Genomic DNA, 22993 nt, shown 5'->3' on the forward strand with positions numbered 1-22993 from the left:
AGATCATAGCAGGCAGAGATGCATAAAGCATCAGACTGTCTATAAGAAAATTCTTATCAGTAATGGCTATTTAATAAACAAAATGAAACACTGAAGTCTTTAAAGATAGAAATATACTCTCATGTGCCTGAAATGGGCTGGGAAAATTGCTCTTGAATCAACTGAAGGCATGAAACTTTCTGTATCTTTATATCTTATAATCCCTACCACATATCCTTCCTTGTCTTTGCTTGGAAACCAGTAGAACACAGTGTAAAATCTATTATCAATCTGCTTTTTTCAGGTTATATAATTTTTAGCTGTGAATAGCAGAAAGCTCGGATATAATTTTCACAGAAAATGTGCAACACACTGGTAAATTCACCGAAATTAAAATAGCAAATCACTGTAAAGTCCTAAAATCAGAAAAGGACTCATCAATTTTATGTCAATGGGAAAAAATTCTGGTGATAATCTGACCACTGTCACTTTCTAGTTTACTGCAATTTGTTATAAACTGTTTCTGTGATTTAAGAATTTATATAAAGTGATAATCATTGAAAGTTTACAGAAACATGTTTTTATGTCAAGAATACCTATCCAATTTTATAATCACAGAACAACTATTAAAACAATCTTTTTCAGGGATAATGTCAGAAAAAATGGTATACAGACATTTTCCAACTGTAAAACAGTTTTAAAACAGTTTTAAAACAGTTAAGGAACCAATTCAAGTGTGGAACAGGATGGGTACAATTTATTTAAAAATTTGATTGCACTTATTTTGCAAAAAGCTTCAAATTGTACTTTATAAGACAAACCAAGAGCTTCTCATTTTTGTTGTTTCATAGTGCTTTTAAAATACATTTATTTAAGAACATAATCACATTCATATATTCAACTAATCTTAGCAGCACATAGTATGTGCTACACCAGGGATGTGAATGAATGGTGAACATCTGTGTGTAGGGTACAGGGTGCAGACTGAAGTGTCTGAGGTGCAGCGTGTGAGTCAAGATGTGAGAGGAAAAAAGTAGCCCATATTAAGAGTGTGGGAAATTAAAGAAAAGGGTTTTGATTACTTGATCTCATGTATATAAACAGCTAGTGTCCACAGGCTAAAGTTACCACTTTCTTTTTAATTGTAGCAAACTTTTCAGTAAATGCAGATTATAACCACAGGCATTTGTTACCCATAAAACCCATCCAATTATCAAAATATTATGCCTCAAATGATAATTTTAATTTAAATGTACCTAAACATTTATCAAGTTTTATAAAAATACAAGTGAACTGCAAATTACTATGAAGTCTAAATGGAGTAAAAAATATTCCTATATAAAAGAATAATAAACTTTTTAGAGAAAAAAAGTTATAGGGTTACAATGACTAAAGGAAAAATGAATGAAAAAGTCCTACATTTACAGACTTAATTATATATTTTGTTTTCAACAAGTCCCATTCTTACCTCAAAATATAATTATCAGTTGATATTCAAAATGCTAGATAATAGAAATGCACTTAAAATTTTCAGTTTAAAAATAGTCTGAAAATACACACGATTAAATACTGATGCACATCCTCCCAGACAGTACAGGGTAGAGCAGGCTTACTCTAAAGGAAGCAGCTCTATCTCTGGCCCTTTTGTCCGTGTAGCAGCCCTGGGGGCTCTTCACCGTAGTTACAGCTTTCCTGATGACTCCCAAATCTGTTTTCAGCCCACACCTCTTTCTTGACAGATACTTCTGTCCAACTCTCTACTGAATATATTAGATGTTCCAAAGGCATCTCAAATCAAGCAGGTCCAAACAAGTAAACTCATACTTTATATTACCTGCCTCCCCTACCTGCCCCCTCCCCCCAAAAAAACCCCTGCACTTTGCCCTATTTTTCTTTCAGTGAATGATCACCATCCTCCCCGTTGCCCAAACCAGAAACCTGGGAACTCTGTAATTCCTGCCTCTTGCTTTTCATCGAGTCAGTCACCAAGTCCTGGGGATTCTACTTTACATTCCTTGTGCTCCTTCTGCTGTCTTATGTACCATGTCTTAATCATTTCTTCCCCACACTGCAGTGAGTGAAAGTCGCTCAGTCCTGTCCAACTCTTTGCAGCCCGCCAGGCTCCTCCGTCCAGGAGGAGGCAAGAACCCTGGAGTGGGTAGCCATGCCTTTCTCCAGGGCATCTTCCCAACCCAGGGATTGAACCTGGGCTTCCTGCATTGCAGGCAGATTCTTTACTATCTGAGCCCTAGGGAAGCCCTCCCCATACCGCAAACTGTCACAAAATGAGTCAGTATGATGACATAACTTCCCAACTAAGAGCTGGTCTCTGATCCACACTCGTCACGTAAAAAGGACCCAGGTTCACTACTAATTTACAAGTGCTCTTACTCACTCCCCCTGCCTGCTGACATGTCACACCCTCATGTACAATGCCAAGAGCTGGAGTTAAAAAACGCACTTGGTACCTGGGAAGGGCAGCTGTGACAGTGGCTTTTCCCAGGGCGATGCTGTTACTAGGGGACAGGAAACAAAGCCCAGGGCCTCATGCAGACCGCCTAGGAGACTATGCTCACAAAGCTGGGATCCTCTCAAGAGCTACACCCCAAGCAGTGACGTGCAAGCAAACTTGCCCATCTCAACACTGAAATCATACGCTGCTTCCACACAAGACTGCAGCCTAAATCTGCAATACCCAGATGGTCCACAGAAACCGTAAACCAAGACAAATGACTCGGTTTTTCCCAACACCTAAACTGCAGTGGGATAACAAGATGAGAGGAAGAGAGATGAAAAGAAATCTATCAATTAGTTGAAATTACTTAGATGCCAATTCTAACAAGCTAAAAAGAAAGAGACAATAGGGAAATCCGAACAGTGGATATTTGATGATATTAAGGAATTATTAATTTAAAGGCACAATAATGGTATGGTGGTCTTTCAGATACATATAGAAATATTTATGGATAAAAAAATATACATATCTGGCATTTGCATCAAAATAATCTAGGAGGGAGGCAGTGAATGAGACTATATGTGAAGTAAGTCTGGCCCTGAACTGATCATGGCTGCACTTGGGGGACAAGAACATGTGGGTTCATTACACCACTGTCTTTACAGATGCTAAAATCTTCAAAATTAAAAAGTTTAAAGAGACTGCCCCATACACACAAAGCTTTCCAGTTTCAGCTGAGAAATGGTAAAACATAGCTCTCACTGTTTCAACAAGAAAAAAGCTGGACACCTTGCAAATTAATGATTTTTCTTGAACTAATGAGAGAAACAAGGTCACAGAGCAAACAACTAGCCTGAACTCCAGGGTGAGTAGGCGTCCGCAGGGAGAAACAGGACCAGAGCAAGTGCGTATCTGCGACGGAAGCTGCTGAATGGCACACAAGCTGGTAAGATTACGCTAGACGTCTTCAGCTAATTGCTAAGACTAAGTGTAGACTAGTGTAGGTGTATGAAGCCTCTGAGACTTGGGGAGTCTGTACCTGCTCGCAAGCCTTTTCCTCTAGGAACCACACCAAAAGCTCTCAGGGAGGAGTGGAAAGAGTGCCTTTCTCTTGTTTCTTTGACACGGCTAGGAGAGGGGAACAGCAACCACTACAGAAATTACTCCCAGACCTATTTCCTCTTTCTCTCGGTCACAGGGGGAAATTCGCTTCACTTTGCCATTAACAACTATGGAAGTAATAGCCCATCACCTCTGCCACATGCCATGGGTTAGAAGCAAGTTACAGGCCTTGCCTACATGCAAGAGGAGGGGATAGTTTAAAGGTAGGCGTCACTGTGAGGCTCAGAATTCTGCCTACTACCATGGGTCAAACAGAAAGTACACAACACAATAAGAAGGAAGAAATAAAAATATATGAAGCGCATCACTTTAAAGAACAAAAATTATCAGTGAATAATCTGACCCACCTAAGCTATTAGGATTAAAAAATGGAGAAAGATATACAAAGGAATACCAATGAAATGAAGGCTAGTTTAACCATATTACTATCAGAAAACACTTCAATATTAACATTAAAAGCATCAAGGTAAAGAAATGCAAAGCATAGTGACAATAGGTCTGATTCACCAAGAAAATATATCATCAAGTCTCTATGCAGGCTCCCCTGGCGGTTGAGTGGTACAGAACCTGCCTGCCAATGCAGAAGATGTGGGTTCGATCCCTGGGTTGGGAAGATGCCCTGGATAAGGAAATGGCAACCTGCTCTAGTACTCTTGCCTGGGAAATCCCATGGAGAGAATGAGCCTGCTGGGCTGCAGTCCATGGTTTTGCAAGAGAGTCCGACACGACTTAGCAACTAAACAAGAACAAGTCTGTCTGAATGTAATTATACAGACTGAAAATATAAAACAAAAATTGCTAGTGCTAATTTTCTGAGAAATACCTAAATACATAATCATAACAGACTAATCAGACAAAAAAATCAATAAGATTTGAACATCTAAAGTATATAAAACTTAATCTAATGAATACACTATATATTAAACACTTCACAGAGCTATAAAACATATTTTCTTTTCAAACACATAATGATAGTGCATTAAAAAAAAACTCTCCACCTATTGGGACATAAAACAAGTCTCAACAGATTTCAAGAAATGAGTATCACACAGATGTTCCCTGATCAACATATAATTAGGCTAGCAATCTGTAGCAAAGAGAAAACCAGGAGAAAAAACAGAGATAGAGATTAAGGAATACTTCTAAAAGACAACGAGTTAAAGAAAAAATTATAATGGAAACTATAAAATACTTTGAATTAAACTGCAATAAAAATACCACATATCAAAACTTGAGGAATGCAGCTAAAGTAGTACTCGGAGAAAAATACATAGCCTTAAAATGTTCATACTATAAAAGAAGTGAGGCTGAAAATAAGCTAAACAAATGCAGAAAAAATACTGCAACATAAACTCAACGAAAGCCAAAAGAGGAGAATAAGGATAAGCATTTACATTACTAAACTAGAAAGCAAATTATCAAAGGATCAACAGAGTAAAAAATATGCCCTTAAAAAGATTAATAATACTGACAAATCTCTGGTGAGAATAATAAAGAAAGCAAGAAAGAAGGCAAAAATAGACAATATTAAGATACCAAGAAATAATACATATTCAAGAGAGATTATGATATGATTTAAGAGATTATGAGCAAGACTATGCCAAGAATTTGAAAAGTTAGATGAAATGGACAACTTTCTCCATATGTACAACTTATGAAAATAGTTCTATAATGATTTCAAAAATTGAATCAGTCAAAAATCTCACAAAGAAAACTCTAGGCCCAAATAATTTTAATGTTGGAATCCATCGAATTCAAGGAACAAATAATTACAAACTTACATAAACTACTCTAGGGCATGGAAAAAGAGGAAGTAGCACCCAGTTTATTTTAGGAGGCCAGCAAAACCTGACATAGTAGAAAAAGGGAAAATGACAGGTCAATATCAACAATGGACACAGATGCTAAAATCCTAAACAAAATGTTAGCAACTATATTTAGTAATGTGTTAAAAAAGGTAATATATCATGACAAAGCTATATTTATACTAGGGATGCAAAACTGATTTAACATTAGAAACTCAATTTTAATTCACTATATTTGAAATACATTAAAAAGAAAAACTGTACCATCATTTCAAAAAATGCAGAAAAAGCATCTGATAAAATTAACATATATTCATGAGAAAGGAAGAAAATTCTCTAAGCAGTGAGGAACTGAAAAGAGCTTCCTTAATCAGATGATAAAGGGTATCACAAAAAACCTAAAGCAGTGGTCAGCAAACTATACCCCCTACAGATCAAATCTGGCCCACCATCTTTTTCTGTTAATAAAGGTTTACTGAACAAAGCAACATCCATTCATTTCAGTACTGTCCACAGCTGCTTTCTAGGGGCACAACAGTTGCAACAGAGACTGCCTAGCCTGGAAAGCCTAAAATATTTACTATTTGACTGTTTACAGGAAAGGTTACCAATTCTGACCTATAGTAAACATTATCAAAAACTCAGGTTGTACCATCAATGAAGTATCTTAGAAACATTTACTTTGAAAAGGTAAAAATACTATCTTACCTTTTGTAGAGTGTTAGGTAATGATTTGGAATGACTTTTAGAATGCACTGTAGTCTTAGTAAATTTCAACTCCATTCCACACCTTGCTAATTCCTTTTTGAGTTTCTCTCTTCGTTGTTGGTCTGCATCTGAGGGGAAAAAATTCTTTTGAAATACAGAGTAAAACAGGAAAATTAATTTTTTGATGATTGAAGACTAAGAAAGAGTACTTTTTTCCTTGCTAAAAATGTTTACACTACTGATACATAAATAAAAATCCACATGGTTTTCTGAAACTTCAAATGGATTAACTATTTAAAGAGCACAAACAAGATATGACAAACTGATTAAGCCTAAGGGCTCAAGGGAACAACTGCTAGCAGATATAGAGACACAAAGGTTAGAAATGCAGAGTTTGAATTAACTCATACACTCCCCTACAAATGAAATATTATTGTCAATACTATCATATGCTATAAAAATTTAAGTTTTATATGACAAAAAATGACATTAAATTTTAAAATATTATTTTTAATTAGGATAACTGACTTCCGTTTTTCTTAACTGCTATTCATTTGAAAATACAAACCAAAAAAGTGGTTTCACATTTTAGTGTGCTTTAAGTCAGGTACTGAGTCATTTTCAAAGACTGAAAACAGCAAAATGAAAGCTAGTCCAGTTTCAGAATTAAAAAGAAGGCGAGGGACCTTCTTGGTGGCACCGTGGATAACGACTGACCTGCCAGTATAGGGGACATGGATTCGAGCCCCGGGCCGGGAGGATTCCACCACAGAGCAACTAAGCCTGTGCATCACAGCTACTGAGCCTGTGCTCTAGAGCCCGTGAGCCCACCCACTGAAGCCCACGGGCCTAGAGCCCTGGCTCTATGACAAGAGAAGCCGCCGCAACGAGAAGCCTGCACTCAGCAACGAAGAGTAGCCTCTGTTCGCTGCAACTAAAGAAAGTCTGCACAAAGCAATGAAGACCCAGTGCAGCCAAAAACAAAAAATTTAAGAAGGCTAACCATAAATTAAATGACTTGTATTTTCATGTAAAATTTTAAATTTAACATATGCTTTTTAATTGGAATGTATCTCAACTTGATGGGCAAGATAATTTCAAGTTTCAAATGACCCCGATTTGGGGGAAAAATGGGACAAAACATTTGAAAAGACCTTTACTAAAGATACATTTAATACAAACGGCCAATAAGCATATAAAAATGCTCTACATCATTAATCATGAGGAAAAGGCAATTAAAATCACAAGATACCACTTCACACTCATTAAAATGGCTATTAATCAAAAGAGGAGTCAATAATGTGTTAGCAAGGATATGGAGTAACTGAAATCCTAATATGTCAGAGGCAAGAATGTAAAATGGTATGGTCACTTCAGAAAACGGTTTGGGAGTCTCTTAAAAAGTAAATGTAATTTTATGAGATGACTTAGCAATTCCATTCTCAGGTGTATACTCAAGAGAAATGAAACTTTACATCCATACAAAAGACTTGTACATGAATGTTCACAGCAGCGCTATTCATCATGGTCAAAACACAAGCAGCGAAAGTGTCAATAGACTGATAAATAGATGTGTAGGGAAAGAACAGATTAGTGGCTTTCAAGGCTGGGAGTGGGATGAGGAAGCAGCTGCAAAGCTACCATTTTGGGGATCTTCTTAAGATGATGAAAGTATTCTAAAACTGGTTTGTAGTGATGACTGCACTACTTTGTAAACTTAGTAAAAATCCATGAATTCTATGGTATGAACATTATTTGTCAATAAAACTGCTATAAAAGGTAAAGCCTTTCTTGGAACTCCCCTGGTGGTCCAATGGTTAAGGTTCTGCCTGCTGAGGCAGACGACATGGGTTCGTCTCCGGCCCAGGAAGGTACCACGCGCAGCGGGGCAGCTGAGCCCGCGCGCCACGACTGAGCCCTCCAGAGCCTGCGCTCACAGCAGGGGAAAGCACGGCGAAGGGGAGCCCGAGCACCAGCCAAGGGCAGCCTCTGCTCACTGCACCTGGAGAAAGCCCACCACAGCAACGAGGACCCCGCACAGCCAAAACTAGAAACACATAAAGGAAAGCCTTTCTTTCTAATGCATTAGAATATGGAGTTACTTAAACAATTCAACAAAGTATAGAGATATCCTAGTTCAGAAATGACTGAAATCATCAGTTCAGTTGTCTGCTTGGACAGAAGACTATAAAAACAGAGATGACTCAAGACCAGAGACTTATTTCTTTTTGAAAATATGTCTATAAAGCCTGTTTCTAAGACAGTTCATATTGCTTAGAATGTAGATCAGCTATGTTACACACAAAGTAATGATTATTAACTATACTTCAATGTGATGATGATAATCTTTGCAGTTCTTCTAGACATCACAATTTTTTTCATTTACATGACCATAAAGAAAAACTCCTGTCTCAACTGACTGAAGGCAGAAAGTATCATGGGATAAATAAGCACCAAGTCTAAATTCTAAAAACAAAAAATATGAGCAATTCTATAAGTATAGCATATACGCTGTCAACTTCTGAATTCTTATCTCCACTCTGGAACCTCCTCCTGAGCTCCAGGCTTTGTATTCCAACTGGCTCCTCAGCATCTCCACTTGGATTTCCAATAGGTATTTATTTTTAACTTATAATGACCAAGATTGAATTCTCGATTCACTTGATTCACTTCCTCCCCTAAATACTTTCCTATTATATTTCCAACGTCACTGAATTCTAACTCTGGTCTTTTTAGCATTGGGACTCATCTTTGACTCACTCCTGTTTTTCTCTCATATTCTATCTGCATCCAATTCATCAGGAAATACTGTTGACGGACATCTGAAAAGTTCCCAGAATCCAGCCATTTCACACTCCCTCTACTTACAAGCACAGTTAGTATCCTACGGACAGAGAAGCCTAGTGGGTTACAGTCCATGGGGGTCGCAAAAAGTTGGACAGGATTGAGTGACTGAGCTTGTACACACACACACACACACACAGAGGACTGAGTGACTAAGCTTGTACACATACACACGACTGACTGAGCTTGTACACACACACACACACACACACACACACACACACACACACACACACACACACACACACACCCCTCGACTTACAAGCACTTTGATCCAAGTCACCAGTACTTCTCATTTGAATTACTGTTTCCCAACTGTCATTCTGCTTTTACCATTGCCCCTTGTAGACTATTCTCAACTTACCAGCCAGAGAAATACTTTTAAAGCTAAACTGGCCAGTCCTCTTCCTCTACTCAAGACCTTCTAACGGCTTCCAATGTCATTTACAGTGAAAGCCCAAGCGCTTGCAAACAGCCAAACCCTGTGTGGTCTGCATCTCTCTGACCCATCTCAATGACCTCATCACCTGTCACTCTTCAGCTGGTTTATTTCACACCAGCTACGCAGCTCTTCTTGCTGTTGCCCTGGATACACCGATCACAACAAACCTGGCAGAGTTTCAGTTCTGCCAAGACGAAAAGAATTCTGGAAATGGACAGTGGTTATGGCTGCACCACAAGAAGAATGCACTTAATGTCACTGAATTGTAGACTTAAAAATGGTTAAGAAGGTAAATTTTAAGTTGTGTGTGCAATTTACCATAACTTTTTTTAAAAAGGCAGTATGATAAAATTACTTACATTTGATGCTGGCACTCATGCTTAGTGGAACTGAGCAGTCTACTGCAGCTGAAAGAGAGAAATCAGTTGTTTTAATACTATTCTTAGTATTTATAAATGACAATAACTATGAAAAGTGAAAATCACAAGAAGTTCCAAAACTTGAAGTTCCTTGTTTTGATATTTTCTAGAAATGAAAAATATCCTTGATAAAAAACACACTGGTTGGGATTAACAGCTCATTGGATACTTTAGAAGGAAACATAAGTGAAGTTGAAAACACAGCAAAGTAAACTCTTCAAAATGAAAGAGTGAACATTGGAAAACGAATGTATTGAGCATCACTGGCTTCACCTACCTGTATCATTCACTTAACATAGTAATTGGAGTCCCAAAACAATCTTGAGAAAAAGAAGCAAAATGAGAGCAGCGACATCATCTGATTTCAAGACTCACTGTAATGCTATAGCGACCACGGCAGTGTGGTGTTGTAACAGACATACAGGTCAACAGAACTGAAGAGTAAGTCTAGAAACAGACCCTTGCATATGGTCAATTATCTTTTAAAAAGTGCCAAGGCAGTTCCATGAGGAAAGGACAATCTCTTCAATAAAAGGCAGTTATTTTTAGGCATAAAAATTGATCCTTATATAATACCCCACGCAAAAACTAATTCAAAATGGATTATAAACTTGATGTAGGAGCTAAAACTTAACCAAAATTTTAAAAACTTTAGTTCTTCAAATGATAAAATAAAAAATTCTGTAAAAGACATTGGTGAAAAACTGGTGAAATTCAATTAAGGTCTACAGTTAATAGTATGCTGTCAATATCAATTTTCTGGTTTTAATTATACTATAGCTATATAAGATCTTCACATCAGAGAAAGTTAGGTGAAGGGTTTCTGTGACATCTTGTACTATTTTTGCAACTTTTCTATTAAGTCTAAAGTTATTTCATAATAAAAACTTAAATAAAGAAAATGAATTGACAAATCACAGACTGGGAGAAAATATTTGCAAAACATGTATCTGACACAGGACTGTATTTATATAGAGGACTCTCACAACTTAATACTAAGAAGACAAGCAACCCATTTTCTAAAAAATGGGCATAAGATTTAAATAGGTATTTCACCAAAGACGACACACAGATGGGAAATAAGAGTAAGAAAAGTTGCTCAATGAAAGGGACCCCCTCATGCCCTGCTGGTGGGACTGTAAACTGGCACAGGCGCTACGGAAGACAGTGAGGAGGCGCCTCAGAGAGTTCAAAGCAGAACTGCCATATGAGTCAGTAACTCCACTTCTGAGAATTTACCTGAAGGAGATTAAAACACTAATTTGGAAAGCTATATGCTTATGTTCACTGCAGCATTGTTTGCAATAGCCAAGATATAGAAGCAATCTAAGTATCTTTTGACAGATGAATGAAAAAACAAGGTGCAGTATATATACACAGTGGAACATTACTTGGCTACAAAAAATGAAATCTTGTGTTTTGCTATAATATGAATGGACCTAGAGGGTATTATTGGAAGTGAAAGAAGCTGGACAAAAAAGACAAATACAGTATGATCTCATTTATATGTGGAATCTGAAAAACAAAACAAAATGAAAAGATTCACATACAGAGAGTAAATGAGGTTGGCAAAAAAGAGGAAGCTGAGAATGTGGGGCAAAATAAGTGAAGGGGATTAAAAGGTATAAGCCTCCTTCTATGAAATAAGTAAGCTTCAAATAAGTAATATATAGCATAAGGGAAAGTGTCAATAATACAGTAACTAACTTTTTATGGGGACAGATGGTTAGTAGACTTACCTTGCTGATCATTTCAGAGCATAAGCAAATGTCAAATCACTATGAAGTACATCTGAAACTAACATCATATTGTATATCAACTATACTTCAACTTAAAAAAAAAGGAAAAAAAGCTGCTTAACATCATCAGGCATGTGAGAAACACAAACTAAAATGCTATGAGATACCACTACACATCCACAGAGTGGCTGAAAAAGGACTGCCAATAGGAAGTGTTGGTGAGGATGTGGAAGAGGTGGAAATGAAAAATGACAGCCACTTTGGAAAACAGTTTGGCAGTTTCTTATAAAGTTAAACATACACTTACTATATTACCCCACAGTTCCACTCCTAGTAAATAAATTTATCCAAGTGAAAAGGAAATATACGGTCAAAGATTCTATATGTTACAGCAGCTTTATTCCTAATAGCCAAAAGTGAGTCAAGATAACCCAAATGCCCACCAACTGGTGAACTTCGATAAACAAACTATGGTATATTCATTAAATGGAATACTACTTAGCAATAACAAGGAAGAAATACTGACCACGGATTAGTTTCAAGAGTGTTAACTAACTGAAATAAGTTAGATCCAAAATGATACATAATAGTATAATTCCACTTATATGAAATTCTAGAAAAGGCAAAACTGTAGTAAGGAAAGGAGATCAGTGGTTGCCAGGAATTGGAGGGAAGAGAGTGACTGCAAAGGACTAAGAAGTTTTTGGTGAAATGATGAAATGGTCTGTACCAGGAAGTCAGTGAATGTGCTCTGTGAAAGAACAGACAGTAAATTCTTCAGGCTTTGCAGGACCATAGAGCCTCATCACAACTAGTCAACTCTGCCTTTTAGTACAAAAGCCACTATAGACAATACGTAAAAGAATGAATGGGTTAAAAAGAACAGATCATAAATTACTGTCCAATCACAGTATTAAGATCAGCATCTAATCACAAAAATATATTAGGAATAACACAGGTAAAATGAAACAACAGAGACATTATATTCAAACACAGTTAACAAATGGCATTCCGAATTTGCTAGGTGTATAGAATCTGTAGTTGGTACTTTACTACACCAAGCACAAACCCACTGGTATATAATGTATTCATTTTCGCTACATTAACACAAGTTAGAAGTGAAGCTGGGAAGGGTTTAAACTGGGTACAGAAAGTAACATTTGCACATGTTTACCTTTGGCTGAAAGGATTTTATTATAGTGAACAGCCATGTGATTCTTGACCAGTTGGAGGGTACTTAGTCTGAGAGAGGAGGAGTCAGTGCAAAAAGCTAAAAATTAAAACACATTTAATCATTATATATTTAAAATTAATTAAAAAATCATCATGAGATAAACAAGTTACTCATTATTAAGTACATTTTTACAAAATGTTCTGAACTGTAACCATGGAGATACTGGCATTGTATCTGTGATGCTGAGTGTGTCCTAGCTGTCATCCTGCAATGATACCTGACGAGCTATTGACTACTCTGGGTTCTAACCTTTCTAAGTTTCACAAGCCTGAGAGTTTTGGGAAGAGACTGTGGAGGGTAATCTACCATTACATTTACAAAACTATTTCTTATTGACAGCTCTCAACCTCATAACTTAAAATGTTTAGCTGCCTGCCTGATGATAAAATAATGGTATCATGGTATCATATTAACATTTGAATACACTGGTCTGGGAAATCAAACAAATCCTATAGGTGAAGATTCTAGTCTGAGATGAAAATATCTAATTTTATACCTGAAAACAAGACCTACAAATCAGTTTACTGCATTCTTTTGAAGTATCAGGACAACTTTACGACAAGTACAATCACAAAGAAATTAGATGACATTAAACTTCTTGACCTCATCTAAACTGTTAAAAGAAATCTTAGAATTAAGCATGCATATACAAGTATAAACATATAAAATATAAACATAAACACAGGCATAACTTTTAAAAATATTAAACAGTTTTTGAGAATAATACATGCATGTAGTTTAAAAAAATCACAGCTAAAATGGCACAGACACTGAAAAGTAGTGCATTTCCTGCTCTGACCCTAAGTGTTCTCTCCCAGAAGTAAACTTTGCTACTTCTTTAATGTGTACATATAAGGAAATTCTATGCATAATAAAAGTATATGCAATAATGATAACCTTGACACTGATCCTACAACTACTACTAAAAACATTTATTGAATAGGTACCATGCATATATTGTTCTAAGCTCTTTACATGTAGTAACTCATTTAGTCATTATCATCGGATGTGAAAACTGAGGAACAGGGATGTAAAGTCGTCAAGGTCAGACAGCTGATAAAGGATGTAGTTTAGATGCGAACCAAAGCAACCTCATGCTCACAATCACTGTTCCTATACCAGCTCTGTACACATATTCTTTAAAAAAAAGTAAATGACAAACTGCTCTTCAGCCTGTTTTTCTATGTAGGTATCTTTTAAAACTAGCTGAAAATTTTTATTTAAAAATTATTTTTCAAAATTTATGATTCTGGCTCTATGTGTATATATACTTTATTATCAAGAAATAAATGAGTAATTGAAAATGATTCTTCTTTCCCATGTGTAGGATCAGCATCATATTTTTCCATGTAAATAAGGAAAAAAAGACTTCCAATTATTTTGACCAAAAACCCAGGCTTAAACATTTTAAGCTATAATTATAAAATATTTAAAATGTACATTAAAATTTAAAGTCCTTAAAATGTGAAAACATCTTAAGATGTTAGATCTTAGAGAATATAGATTTAGAGAACATCTTAGAGAATATACATTTTCCTTTCAGAGGATCCAGAAATCCCAACTGGATAAACAGGCCCAACTGGACAAGTGTTTGTTCCTGATACAAAATGGAGTTTTTAAGTGCTCTCTTTCTCTGCCTGGCTTTTCCTCTTCAGTGCTGTGTCTTTAACCACCTGCTAATCACCAGTTTAACAAGGAAGGCAAGACTTCAGCCAGGGCAGTCTGCCAGCACAGAAGAGCTGGACTGGAGCTGCTGCAGGGGGCAGGAGGCGACCAGGGCCACATCTAGGGCAGGATGGACTCCCACACTCTCTCGTCTCAGGAATTCTTGCAATATTTAATTCTAAGTGGTAGTATGGGGAGGCGGAAACAGCAGCCCACCCCCGTACCCTTTCCTGGGGAATCCCACAGACAGAGGAGCCTGGCGGGCAACGGTCCACGGGGCCGTGTGAAGCTCAAACACTGACTAAACGAAGCCTTTTCTCACCAGGCTACGTCATTTACAAATAAGGGAAACACTGCTGGTCAATCTTTAAACCATCTTGTACCATTTTAAGTACTTCACTTACCGTTACTTTTGGTGCTCAAGTGTCCTTTAAATAGGCATGATGGACCAAATGTGGGAAGGACAGAGGCTGCTCTGACTTTTAATAAAAAAACATGAATTAGGACAAATAAAACACAACTTTCACAAAGACACTACTGAACACATAAAAAATAATAAGCTTATCTTTACCAAAATTGTTTAAAATTTATTCAATCAATTCAATTACTAACCAGCAATAATATATCACATAAAAATCCTGCTGCCATAGATAAAAGGCTTTCTCTTTTAAGAAAATAAGTTATTTTTTAAAAAGTTCTGCCTTGAGACTCAAGTTTCACTGGATAAAATGATAAACACATCAATTATCTTACTTGAGGATGTACTGACTTTATTCTGTAAATCACTGACCTATTGGTTTTTAAATGATTTTGAGATACAATCAGTAAGATTTTGAATTTATATATATACATACTATTTTAGTTAATCATAGGCTGGTCGGTCCTTAAAAATAATTTTAAGAAAGTAATCCTCTCAAAGAGTAATTTAGTAACTTATAAAATTATATACTATAAAATTATTACATAAAAGTACATAAAAATATCAGAACTTAATGGTTAAAGATGTCTTAAGCTTCATCTAGTCCAATCCACTTACCATTCCGCTTGGATTCTTTCTATACATCTTATATTTAATTTTTTATTTATGTTTATTTTATATTTTTATTTATATTTATTTTTAATTGAAGGATCATTGCTATACAGAATTGTGAACTGTCAAACATTAACATGAATCACACAACTGTAAACTGCCAAACATTAGCAGGAGCCAGCCGCAGGTACACACGTCCCCTCATCGTGAGCCTCCCCACCCCACGCCTCCAAGTTGTCACAGAGCCCTGGTTTGAGTTCCCTGTCACACAGCAAACCCCACTGGCTCTCTATTTCACATATGGTGACGTATGTTTCCACGGTAGTCTCTCCATACATCCCACCCTCTCCTTCCTCCCCCCACCAGCCACGTCCTCAAGTCTGTTCTCTATGTCTGTGTCTCCATGCTGCCCTGCAAATAATTTCATCAGTACCATCTTTTTAGATTCCATATTATGTGCAATAGTAAACAAAATTTGTTTTTCTGATTTACTGTACTCTGTGTAACAAACTCTAGTTTCATCCACCTCATTAGAACTGACTCAAATGTGTTCCCTTTTATGGGTGAATAATATTCCACTGTATATATATACCACAGCTTCTTTATGCATTCATCTGTCAATGGACATCTAGGCGGCTTCCATGTCCTAGCTGTTGTAAATAGTGCTGTAATGAACACTGGGGTACGGGAAACTAATATCTCCCCTAACGTCAATGTCTCACCTTTCAGACAAGATGGGCTGTCAGAAAACTAGATATATACTTCATCACAAAACAACTTCTGTCCCCCAAAAGTAGTTGTGTTTTGCGGGGTAACCTCCAAGATAGGAAGGCTGAGTTACAGTTCAGTTCAGTTCAGTCGCTCAGTCATGTCTGACTCTTTGTGACCCCATGAACTGCAGCATGCCAGGCAGGCCTCCCTGTCCATCACCAACTCCCGGAGTTCACCCAAACCCATGTCCATTGAGTTGGTGATGCCATCCAACCATCTCATGCTCTGTCATCCCCTTCTCCTCCTGCTCTCACTCTTTCCCAGCATCAGGGTCTTTTCCAATGAGTCAGCTCTTTACATCAGGTGGCCAAAGTACTGGAGTTTCAGCTTCAACATCAGTCCTTTCAATGAACACCCAGGACTGACCTCCTTTAGAATGGACTCCTTGCTGTCCAAGGGACTCTCAAGAGTCTTTTCCAACACCACAGTTCAAAAGCATTAATTCTTCAGTGCTCAGCTTTCTTTATAGTCCAACTCTCACATCCAAACATGACCATTGAAAAAACCATAGCCTTGACTAGATGGATCTTAGTTGACAAAGTAGTGTCTCTGCTTTTTAATATGCTGTCTAGGTTGGTCATAACTTTCCTTCCAAGGAGTAAGCGTCTTTTAATTTCATGGCTGCAATCACCATCTGCAGTGATTTTGGAGCCCAGAAAAATAAAGTCGCAGTGACACTATTTCCACTGTTTCCCCTCGATCTGCCATGAAGTGATGGGACCAGATGCCATGATCTTAGTTTTCTGAATGTTGAGCTTTAAGCCAACTTTTTCACTCTCCTCTCTCACTTTCATCAAGAGGCTCTTTAGTTCCTCTTCACTTTCTGCCATAAGGGTGGTGTCATCTGCATATCTGAGGTTATTGATATTTCTCCCGGCAATCTTGATTCCAACTTGTGCTTCTTCCAGCCCAGCATTTCTCATGATGTACTCTGCATATAAGTTAAATAAACAGGGTGACAATATACAGCCTTGACTACTCTTTTTCATATTTGGAACCAGTCTGTTGTTCCATGTCCAGTTCTAACTGTTGCTTCCTGACCTGCATATAGGTTTCTCACGAGGCAGGTCAGGTGGTCTGGTATTCCCATCTCTTGAAGAATTTCCCACAGTTTATTGTGATCCACACAGTCAAAGGCTTTGGCGTAGTCAATAAAGCAGAAATATACGTTTTTCTGGAACTCTCTTGCTTTTTTGATGATCCAGCAGATGTCGGCAATTTGATCTCTGGTTTCTCTGCCTTTTCTAAAACCAGCTTGAACATCTGGAAGTTCACGGTTCACATATTGCTGAAGCCTGGTTGGAGAATTTTGAGCATTATTTTACTAGCGTGTGAGATGAGTGCAACTGTGCAGTAGTTTGAACATTCTTTGGCGTTACTCTTCTTTGGGATTGGAATGAAAACTGACCTTTTCCAGTCCTGTGGCCACTGCTGAGTTTTCCAAATTTGCTGGCATATTGAGTGCAGCACTTTCACAGCATCATCTTCCAGGATTTGAAATAGCTCAACTGGAATTCCATCACCTCCACTAGCTTTGTTCATAGTGATGCTTCCTAAGGCCCACTTGACTTCAGATTCCAAGATGTCTGGCTCTAGGTGAGTGATCATACCATTGTGATTATCTGGGTTGTGAAGATCTTTTTTGTACACAGAGTTTAATGGAATTCAACAAGCAAAATATAGTGTATCCCAAGACATATTTTAAATGGGTAAATGGCCAGTCTGCTTTATAAGCTATAAAGGTGTGGGGAAGAAACAGTCATAGCCTGAAAGAAACATGGATGTCTGAAAACAGAAAAACAGGTATCGAGACAGCAGAACTAAAATCCAGGATGCTAGAACAAATCCTGCTAGAACAGAGTAAACAACAAACCAAACCAAACAAACCAAAAAACCACCTGAAATAAGAATATCCAAGAAGCTCCATCTACATCATAAGTCAGAGAACAAGAAGGAAAAACATTAACTTATTTAGGACGAGAGAAGTCAAGGTGGTAACACTTGAGTTGGTAGTAAAGATAGTCATGAAGGAGTATATAGAAATATAAAAGAAGAAAACTAACCACCAAACTCTCAAACAAATCTTATTTCTCCAGAGGAAAAAACTGCTGACTTTTTGCCTGCCCAGAATCCAGCGCTCCTTTGAGGAAAACAGGACCTCAACCTGCTTGAGGAACCACTCCTCCCCTCTCTTAGCCTAGTTGGTTCAAGAGGATCCCACTGTCAGAGGTGGGCATATCATCCCAAACTGGCCAGTTATGTTGACTAAATCAGCAAAGACTATGTGACCCAGACACAGTCCTGGGACTTTCACTGGAACTATTAGGAAATCCCTAGAACATAAACAGGCCTGACACTACACAATGGTAACCTGTCTGAGAAGGGAACTTACACAGAGGTTAAGTGGAACCAAGACCAAGGAAGATCCCTGGTAACACTGCTTGAGCACTGGGATATAAGCATGTTTGAAGTTCTACCCTCCCTAGACTTTTCCCCATAGGAGCTCAAAAATTCCCACTTTTGCTTAAACCAATTTGAGTTGGATTTCTTCACTTGTATTCACTTACTGAACACTGCTAAGTGTACCTGGCAATGTTTTAACCACTCTGTAGCTAGAAACTCACTTAATCCTTAAAACAATCCTATGAGATCGGTACTATCATTATTCACACTGTATAAGTGAAAGAAAGTGAAAGTGAAGTCGCTCAGTCATGTCCAACTCTTTGCGACCCCATGGACTGTAGCCTAACAGGCTTCTCCGTCCATGGGATTTTCCAGGCAAGAATGCTGGAGTGGGTTACCATTTCCTTTTCCAGGAGATCTTCCCGACCCAGGGATTGAACCCAGGTTTCCTGAATTGTAGGCAGACGCTTTACCGTCTGAGCCACCAAGGAAGTCAGTCCACTGTATAGATGAAGCACAAAGAGGTAAGGCATGTCATTTGCCCAAGACCTCAGCAATCTGGCTCCTGAGTCTTAACCATTACACTGTCCTGATCAATATAAATTGCTTAGTACTCAAATCATGCTCCATGCTACTATTATATCATACGAAACAGGCTAAGAAGTATGTACTTTATTCCCTGTATGCAGTTTCTTCCTTCCAAGTTCCTTCCTAATGGATGTGTGTTTCCCTACAGTTCACAGAAAAACAAAAAGCAGGTCTATACAGAGAAGTTAGAGAGCACAATGTCAGAGACAATAAATGACAAAAGATAAATAACTTTAGATGTCTTAGTACCTTGAGCTCTTAAAATCATCAAAGGTAATGAAATGTAATCAATTTAAAAAGTGCAATTTTGTTGTTCAGTCGCTAAATTATGTCCAACTCTTTGCGACCCCATGGATTGCAGCACGTCAGGCTTTCCTGTCCCTCACCATCTCCTGGAGCTTGCTCAAACTCACGTCCATTGAGTCAGTGATGCCATCCAACCAGCTCATCCTCTGTTGCCCCCTTCTCCTTTTGCTTTCCTTCCTTCCCAGCATCAGGGTCTTTTCCACTGATCCAGCTCTTCACATCAGGTGGCCAAAGTATTGGAACTTCAGCATCAGTCCTTCCAATAATATTTGGGTTGATTTCCTTTAGGATTGATTGGTTTGATTGCCTTGCAGACCGAGGGACTCTCAAGAGTCTCCTCCAGCACCACAATTTGAAAGCATGAATTCTTCAGCACTCAACCATCTTTATGGTCCAATTCTTACATCCATACATGACTACACAGCTTTGACTATATGTACCCTTGTCGACAAAATGATGTCTCTGCTTTTTAATACACCGTCTAGGTTTGTCATAACTTCTCTTCCAAGGAGCAGGAATCTTTTAACTTCATGACTGCAGTCACCATTCACAGTGATTTTGGAACCCAGGAAAAGAAAACTTGTCACCGCTTATACTTTGCCTCCCTTCTATTTGTTATAAAGTGAAGGGACCAGATGCCATGATATCAGTTTTTTGAATGCTGAGTTTTCACTCTCCTCTTTCACCCTCATCAAGAGGCTCTTTAGTTTCTCTTCCCTTTCTGCCATTAGAGTGGCATCATCTGCATATCTGAGGTTGTTGTTATTTCTCCCAGAAATCTTGATTCCAGCTTGTGATTCATCCAGCCTGGCATTTCACGTAATATACTCTGCATATATTTCATGGTCAGAGGAACCTGGTGGGCTATGTAGTCCATGGGGTTCCAAAGAGCCAGACATGACTGAGTAACTAACACGTTCACTTTCAGCACTACCTGGGAAGCCCCCAAGTGGGATTAGGGCAACTCTAACCATCTCATTTTAACTTTATTACCTCTTTAAGGGTCCTATCGCCAATACCACTGAATTCTGAGGTAGGGAGTTTGGACTTCAAAAACTCTGCATATAAGTTAAATAAGCAGGGTGACCATATACAGCCTTGTCTTACTCCTTTTCCAATTTTAAACCAGTTCATTGTTCCATGTTTGGTTAAGTATTTTAGCTCTAGCTAAATTTATTTATGGTTTTCTGTTAACAATTACCCCAGATCTCTGTTGAGTATTACATTTTCCTTAAAAGGTCAATAAAAAGCAATGTTTGATACTATACATTATATAATGTCCTAAAAATGGAGCTAAGTTGGATAAGTTATAAAAACAGAAACTTTACTTTTTTTTTTTACATGAACCTGATTTTATTTATTTGTTTGTTTATTTTCGGCTGCACTACATAGCATGTGGGATCTTAGTTCCCCGACCAGGGATGGAACTCACACCCTCTGCAGTGGAAGCACAGTCTTAACCACTGGACCACCAGGGGATTCCCATAAACCTGATTTTAAAAACAATCTAATTAACAAATAGACTGTCTATGATACTCTAATTTTTACATATATCCTTTCCCATGCTCCCATTTCTATCATGAGATAGTTAAGTTGCTCTAAGGTTTTGCTTTATCACATCTGGATTGAAAGTCTGTTGTGTTACTTACTGGGACCTTGGCAAGTTATTTATGATCTTTTTAGTTTATTCACCATGAAATCAATGTACAAGATGTTTTGTGCATGAGAACTCGAGATAATTTCAGAATAGTTTCCAGTATACAGCAAGAGTCATGTTAGCTTCTGTGGTAAAACTTTTGAAAACCATAAACGTATTTTTGTTTGCTTTTTCTGGAACTTAGATGGTAAACTGTCAGAAAATACAGCTTGCTGATCAATGAATAGTTATCTCCTACATTCAGAACAGCACTTATTTTGATCCATGATTACATAATAAAGGCACACTTGTATGCAAAGCAAGACATTGCTAGGAACCATCTGGCAGCTTGGTTTAAAGGTATAATTTAAAATAGATGGGAACACTGAATAGGAAGAAGTCTGAAGACCGCCTTATCTGCCTTGCTCACAAAATGTGAAGATGCAAACTATTTGGGTTGGGCTGACTCCTAGAGATTTCAAGTTACATGGTTCCAACTGTTCCACAGTGATGCCCATTTTAACCCAGAGTATTCAGTCAAGTCCAAGTATACATAGTGAAAATGGATTAGTCCTTTGCTACTGAAACTGTAGCCAACAACACTACATCATTTGGAAGCTCATTCGAAATGCGTCATCTCAGCCCCACCGTCAAGATCTGCATTTTTAACACGATTCCTAGGCAATCAATATTCACTCTGAAGTTGTCGAATTCCTGGGTTACCGTGTAGTTTGGGGGCGGGGCTGGGGGGCGTGGTTACCGTACGGAGGATTTTGTATTTCCTAAGTAACAGTGTGCCAAGAGCTTTGTAGGTATTATCTGCATTTAATCCTCAAGAGCTCCAAGACATGGGTGTTTTTACCACCACGTTCAAGATGAAGAGACCGAAGCTCACCCCTAAGTGCAGGGGGCCGGGGCGGGGGTGTAGACTTGATTCGGGGTTCAGGGAAGTCTGACTCCAAAGGCCACATCTGCTTGGTCTGCCTCCGACCCCGACTTGAGGGGGACAGGGCCTCCCGGAGCTGGGGTAACAAACTCTGAGCCAACGAGCGCACCTGGGGAGCCCGCACGCAGGGCTTCCTCGGCGGCGAGAGGCCTAGGCAGCTTGTGGAGGGGTCGGTGGCAACTCTGACGACCAAGCAGGGGCCCGGGAGCGCGTGCGCGCGGCCGCGACACCGACCCCACACCTGAGGGGGCCGGGCACCCGGCGGGCGTCCGCGACGGCGGCCCTTTACCTCTCCGGCTGGCGTCCATGCTCGGGTCCTCCTGCGGCCACACCGCGGGGACTTGGGGCGTCCCCTTCGACCCTTCCCAGGGCCGGGCCGGCTCCCCGCTGCAGAGGTTCGGCGAAAGACAGCCGGAGGGCGGGGCGGCGCAGCAGCCGGAGACTGACGCGCGGCGGGCGGCTGAGGGCGAGCCCCGAGGCGCCGGATTGTGACGTCATCGCACAGGGACGCGCCCCGCGGCCCCGCCCCCTGGGTCCCGAGAGGGGCGCGGAGGACTGGAGGACGCCGGGGCGAAGCGCCGGCCTGTGGCCCTGCGGCTCTGCTGCCCGTCGGGACTCCGCCCCCAGCACCTGGCAGGCCTTGTCGCTGCGGGACGAGCGGGAAGACACGCCGGCCTCATCGGGCGTCCGTGTCCCCTCGGTCCCGGAGCGAATTGTTGGTTGAGCTCAGGGTAACAGTTAACCAGCTCCAGATAATTAGATTTGCAAGCAGTACTTGAACATTTGGATTAGTGAACATCCTGGGTATGAAAATACGTATTATCTTAATTCTTAACCCCAATAATCAGTTTGCATTTCTCGACGCAGGGATCGAACTCAGGTCTCCCGCATTGCGGGCAGA

At 39.1% G+C, this 22993-nt stretch overlaps 1 protein-coding gene across 2 annotated transcripts in view; it reads right to left on the minus strand.

The window, feature by feature from the left end:
• The window catches only part of SPATA7 (spermatogenesis associated 7), a 38433-nt gene extending 15872 nt beyond the window's left edge, over positions 1-22561 (minus strand). Inside the window, exons 1-5 of one of the 2 annotated variants that reach the window (XM_061156489.1) lie at positions 22382-22560; positions 14817-14891; positions 12688-12783; positions 9715-9762; positions 6070-6197 (exon numbers count right to left, since the gene is read on the minus strand). In XM_061156489.1, the coding sequence (XP_061012472.1) occupies positions 6070-6197; positions 9715-9762; positions 12688-12783; positions 14817-14891; positions 22382-22400 (366 nt within the window). In that variant the 5' untranslated portion in view covers positions 22401-22560. Of the gene's footprint in view, positions 1-6069; positions 6198-9714; positions 9763-12687; positions 12784-14816; positions 14892-22381 lie in introns of both variants that reach the window. The other variant, XM_061156490.1, reaches the window with a different exon arrangement.
• Between the last annotated feature and the right edge of the window lie 432 nt (positions 22562-22993).

The sequence above is a fragment of the Dama dama genome, chromosome 12 (genome assembly GCF_033118175.1).
Source record: "Dama dama isolate Ldn47 chromosome 12, ASM3311817v1, whole genome shotgun sequence".
NCBI classification, from domain to species: domain Eukaryota; kingdom Metazoa; phylum Chordata; class Mammalia; order Artiodactyla; family Cervidae; genus Dama; species Dama dama.